At 45.9% G+C, this 6,053-nt stretch overlaps 1 protein-coding gene across 1 annotated transcript in view; it reads left to right on the top strand.

Moving 5' to 3' along the window:
• Positions 1-3,100: 3,100 nt before the first annotated feature.
• The window catches only part of hao1 (hydroxyacid oxidase (glycolate oxidase) 1), a gene marked incomplete in the record, with an annotated part of 25,463 nt that continues 22,510 nt past the window's right edge, over positions 3,101-6,053 (top strand). Inside the window, 2 exon segments of the mRNA XM_014340346.2 lie at positions 3,101-3,638; positions 4,244-4,395. Coding sequence (XP_014195832.1) covers positions 3,508-3,638; positions 4,244-4,395 — 283 coding nt within the window.

The following is a 6,053-nucleotide window of genomic DNA, read 5'->3' as shown; positions in this document are numbered from 1 at the left end:
GATGATCCTCCCCGCTTTCCTCAGGCAGCGCTTCCTGTAGATGTCTTGGAGGGAGGGAAGCTCACCTCCAATTATCCGTTCAGAGCACCGCACTACTCGGTATAATGCAGACCTCAATGATACGTGGCAACTAGAACAATTAAGGCAGAACTTGGCTGATGACCTCAAGTGGATTAACACTCCCAGGGAAACTGGAGCTCTGGTGCTTCCAGTTTGGGTTATTACCCAGACTACTGTGGCCATTGACAATGTACGAGGTCTCACTCAATCACGCCAATTGACTAGAGAGGCCAGTGAGCTCCTACGCTAAGAAGTGGCTCGGACTTCCCAAGTGCCTCAGCAGCATTGGACTCTACAGCGACGGGATACTGTCATTGCCTATCCCCAGCCTGGTTGCAGAGTTTAAATGTGCAAATGTGAGGCTTGAGATGTCACTCACGGACTCCCGGGACCCCATAGTGGGAGGCACTGCTCCCACCCTAGCAATGGGGAGGAAGTGGACCCCGGCCACATCGGTGCTACAGGCCAAACCTGCTCTTCGGCATCGTGACGTGGTGGGTCACGTCCAACAGGGCAGAGGTGGATTTGGTCTTGGCGCAGTAACACCTCGGTGGCAACAGGCATCTGTAACCGAATGTCGAAGAATGGTGGTGGAGGAGGTGTGTCGACAATAGGAAACAGCCAGACATGCCATAGCGCTGGCCAAACAGGGTCGCTGGATGAATTGGGAGAGTGTGGAAAAGAGGAAACTCTCATGGAGTGAAATCTGGGGCTCGGAGTCTAATAGACTAAGTTTCATCATCCGAGCGACATGCGATGTGTTGCCTTCTCCAATAAATCTGCAGCTGTGGTTTGGAAAGGACCCATCCTGCCCCTGTGTACAGTCCCAGCAACACTCAAGCACATCTTGGTTGGTTGTAGGACTAGCCTTACTCAGGGCAGACACACATGGAGACACAACCAGGTTCTCAGGTGTCTAGCCAAGAAAGTTGAGTGCAAAAGAAAATCCATCAACGCTCAACCTTTCACGAACCAAGAGGAGCGTCAGTGTTCATCAACGTTTGCCCGGGAAGGAGACAAGCCGAGGACGAGCCCCTCAACCCCAGACCTGGGCCCGCTGAAGGTTGCCAGGGATTGGCAGATGCAGGTGAACTTGGATCAGAGGCTAATTTTTCTCACAGAGATCATAACAACAACTCGACCAGACCTCGTCCTTTGGTCTAACTCCCCAAAACTTGCATACATCATTGAGCTGACAGTACCATGGGAGGAAGCAATTGAGGAAGTGTTTGAGCGTAAGAAGCTGCGGTATGCCAACTTGGCAGCTGAGGCAGAGGACAGAGGCTGGAAGATCAAGGTGCGCCCGGTGGAAGTGGGGTGCAGGGTCTTTGTTGCCAGCACAACAGCAAAGCTGCTTAGAGAGATTGGGATCAGAGGACCAGTCACTGGCTATGGTTAAAAAGGGCTGACATCACTTGGGCACCTAAGGCAGTCAGCTAACTGCGAGAGAAAAGAAATGTTCCGCTCTACTCCCCTCTGCTCTTCTTCCCTTTTCTGGGCGAAAGTGAGAAGGTAGAGCGTACAGCCCAATCTGGTCGGGAGGTGCGGGAAGCCAGGTCGGGCGCCGCCCCCCCTTCCGGCTCTCCTCTCTGCTCTCTCCGATCGTGTCCCTTTTGTCTTACTCCTCTCTGTCACCTTTTCTATCCCTTTGAAGAAGTGAGGCTCCATAAATGCTAAAGAGGTAAGTATTATTTCTCAGTTGCAGTGATAGATAGAAGAAAATAAACTGTAGAAAACTAGACAGAAGAAAGAAGAAGAGAAATAACATTTTAACATAAACCAGTGACACTCCAGGGCCTGATCAACCCTGGCAGGGCCTCCTTGGATGAGGGTGTCTAGTGATAATGGCCGAAACATCCGATGAATCCAAGGTCCACTACTGACGATGTGTCCCAAATTTAAAATGATAATCTAGATCAGATCTGTACTCCCTAAACCTAACCACGGAGGGAAAATGGCAGATTAGCCTGGGTAAAAGACCGAAGGTTGAGGCACATAACGATGTGAGCTGCTGGGAAAGTTTCTGGGCTGCCTTTCCTCATAACAGCCGTCCCTCAAGAGTCTCTCCATCTAAACAATGCATTATCAGGGACTGTAACATCTAGTCCTTTTTACTGAATGTTAGTGTTACAAACACATTCTTCTTCATGTCTGTTTACGTGGTTTTTAAGGATAAAGTGATTTTCAGTAGTACAAACATCATTTAATCCCCAAAAGTTGATTCTGTTCATCTGCATGTAGCGTAAACCACAGCCAAATACGGCGAGTGTCCTCAGCGGCCAGAAGAGAGAAGGACGCCACACCATGGATGTGGACAAGTGGGTGAAGAATTTGTCTGACACACAGCTCACCCAAGCAGAGAAAAACATCCTTGCTAAAGGGTTGAATTTTGCTGTGACGCAGAGACAAATCTGATCGGAGCTGATCACAGCCACAGAAGCTGCAATTCGAAACAGCAACAATATTGCAAAAGTGGAAGCAGAGCAACTACGGCCTGTCTCAGCAATGCAAAGCGCCCAGCATCCAACATCAGCACGGAGGAGAGGAAGGCACTCACATCACTCGGTAATGACAGGCAAGGGTATGTGCAGTTTTGCTAAACCAGAAAGACTATCAAGAGAAAATGTTGTCACTGCTCAGTGGTGAAAATACAAAAAGGAGACAGAAGAACATCAAGAAGGCCCTGAGTGAATGTAGTTGTCCCACCTGGACCTTTGCCAAAGCTGGGAAGCCTCCTAAAGAAAGCTCCAGCCGATCCAGGAGAGAAGGACGACTGTTGCCTAAGAGAAAACCTGTAGTGATCCCGTACATGTCAGGAGTATCAGAACTGCTGAGACGCATTCTTTCTAAACACTGAGTTTCTGTGGCTTTTAGCCCCCAAAACACGCTAACCCTTATAAATCACTGGTTTGACACAAAGTATCCACAAAGTACCACCTCTCTGCTGTTTTAATGAAAACATCATTGGGTTCAAAGTTCACAGAAGGCACGTGAAGTTTCAAAGTTCGTAGGCAGTCAGCATTAGACATGGCAACACTCTAATCTGGCAACACACAGGCCCAGATGGTGTGGAATCCTCACAGCTGCAGTCTTATCTCGTGTAAACAGAGCAAAGCAGAAACTCCTCTGAGTTTAATTCATTTATGATTTATTTCTATAGGACAGAGTCACAGCAACACTCGAGCCCAACAATAAAACAATCAAAGCACAGGAAGGACAAACTGGGCTTTAACAGGAAGAAACCTTCTGCTCAATCAGGCTCAGGGAGGCGTCGTGTCTGATGCCATCAATAAGGGCTGAAGAGAAACGTAAAGCACAGGAGTCAGGACGTGAAAGGCTCACAGCTTGTGAAACCTCTGGCAGGTTAATGATTAAACTAGTTCTGTTTATTGCAAATCACAGAGAGGCTGCAGTTTTCAGCTTTCTGGTAGTTCGAAGTGAAAAACAATGCAGCGTGTGTGTGTGTCGGACTTTGAGGAGGAAGCCAGGAAAACTCTTCCTAAAGCTGTGTATGACTACTACCGCTCAGGAGCTGATGAGCAAAAGACACTGGCTGACAATGTGGCCGCCTTCAACAGGTAAAACACAGACGTGTGGAGGTCGTTGATGTGGTAACTGAACATTCAGAGTAAGAATTTCTACAAACAGTGTTGGAGCCTGAATCCAAAGCTGAAATTACACACAGCAGCTGCTCTGGACTCTGATGCTTGTCTTTTTATCATTTTACATTATTTATGTGCTAACAGGTACGTTTGATGTGTGATGAATTACACTATAGGGACATAAGGACCACACCTGTTTATCTTTGGATCCAGGTGTTTTCTGTGCCATTTCCACAGATGCATAAAATCCAGGAGTTAGCCATGCAGGCTGCCTTTACAAACACACTACTGCAAACCTGCAGAGCTCCAAGCCTCCTGTGCTGGAAGCTTAATGGCTTTCAACAGCTGTGTAATATGTAATTCAGATAAATGCAACAGCCCAGTACTTTGTCTATATCTGGATATTGATGTGCTTCTACCAAAGCTTCCAGCTGTAGAAATAAAAACGTGTTTTCTTTTCAGAATCAGTCTGTCTCCGTTTTTCAATGGACATCAGAGTGTGAATGAATCTTTGTAAGTAAAAAGAAGCTGCAGAAGTGTAACTGTAGAATGACCTCTTCCACTATTACACACGTGTGTAGGTGGTATCTGGTTCCTCGAGTGCTGAGGGACGTGTCTACAGTGGATCTGTCTGTCTCAGTGCTGGGGGAGGAGCTCAGCATGCCGCTCTGCGTCGCTGCCACAGCAATGCAGAGGATGGCTCATCCTGAAGGAGAGACAGCCACAGCAAAAGGTTAACACACACTAAAGACACACGCACAAAACTGGGAACACAAAATGGAAAAAATGTAGCCTCGGTTTTCCAATCAGTTAAAATGAATGGATAAAATAACCCAGATGGTTTTGTCACAGTCCAGCTGTGCTATGTAGAGACAACATCAGCCAGAGTGTGCAGGTGTCTGTAAGGTATTACTTCTGCATCTGGTGCTACAGAAGAGGAGCAATCATAAAACTAGTGGCAATGTTTCTGTTGGCTCAACAAACAACAACAAACACACAAACTGTGCGATCTGCTGCACAGTGTGATGCTCGCTGAAGGTCCAGCTGCTGGATTTCTCAGGAGGAGAAATGCGTGCAGGTATCTGCAGGCAGAGACAGAACGCTAAGAGAGGAAGACGAGAGGTTGTATTTGAAGGGACGAACTGCACATTTAAAGATTTCATTAATGTCATAATGTTTCATCACAAATTGAATCTGTATACGGGGTGTTTTCATAAATTATGTATTTTCATATTGTGAGACATCCTACAATTTGTTGCATCAAAGTACTGGGTAGTTTTGTGCTGTACTGAGGTGAATTCCTAGTAAAGCACCGTTAGGCTGCTGCTTATGGTCAGAGTTATGTTACGCAGTAGGTTACTTAGCATTTAAGATGGTAATGCTTAGATTAACCCACTTAATTCAACCTTTATAACAACTGTATACAGTATAAGGATGGTAGTGGGCTATCCCAGTGGATAAAGATGGTGCAAACAGCATGCTGTAAAGGACAGCTTGTGAAACGTCTGCTTCTATCTAGTTGGATTCAGTTTTGTAAATCCTGTCCTGGAGCTCACATTACACATCACTGCGAGTTGTGAGACACTGCACAGATCTCAGGCTCCCACTTTAACCCCTGACTGTTCTCATTGTTCTGTGGAAGCAAAGTCGCCCTCAAACACACAACAGCTAAAAAGGTCTCATTCTCATAACAGAGTCAAGCCGAGTGAAAACATTCGAATTAGAATTTCAATTCAAAGATTCTTTGCCTTCTCATCTTTTTGTTTTACTGTTTTATTAGTCGATCACAGGGTTCAGTTATTTCCTCAGACATACTCCTACTGAGATACTTTGGGAAACTTTGGGAATCACCTTGTTGGTGCAAAAATATTGTTTTGTCTGTTACTGTGTTATCGTTGGCATTTGTCATAGATTTATTCTGTGACCATCTGCCAGTAAAATTGCTTAAACAAGCAAGTGAAAAGTCTTTGCCAAGTTTGATTCATCCTCTGAGTCAGGAGCCTTTTTTGTCACTTTAGTTTTATTGGTACATTTTCCTTTCTGGTTGTTCTGAATTTTTTGTTGCTGTTCTGGTTTATAAAGCGTCCATTTAGTCCTTTTTTCTTCGTGCTGAGCTTCCTTTGGTGTGTCACCTCTTCCATAATGTAGATTTCCTCTACAATCTGTGTCCACTGGTCCAGGGTAGGAGGATCTTCTATTCCCTATCCCTTGGTGATAGCCTTTTTCCAGCATTAGTGATATTTTAACCAAATATCTGTATTTTAAGGTGCGATCGTGGCTCAGGAGTTGGTGGTTTGTCTTGTAATCGGAAGGTTGCCGGTTTGAGCCCCGGCTCGGACAGTCTCGGTCGTTGTGTCCTTGGGCAAGACACTTCACCCGTTGCCTACTGGT

The sequence above is a fragment of the Haplochromis burtoni genome, unplaced genomic scaffold (assembly GCF_018398535.1).
Source record: "Haplochromis burtoni strain Fernald_Lab_line unplaced genomic scaffold, NCSU_Asbu1 Contig_363, whole genome shotgun sequence".
Taxonomy (NCBI): Eukaryota; Metazoa; Chordata; class Actinopteri; order Cichliformes; family Cichlidae; genus Haplochromis; species Haplochromis burtoni.
This window is presented reverse-complemented; position numbering and strand designations above follow the sequence as displayed.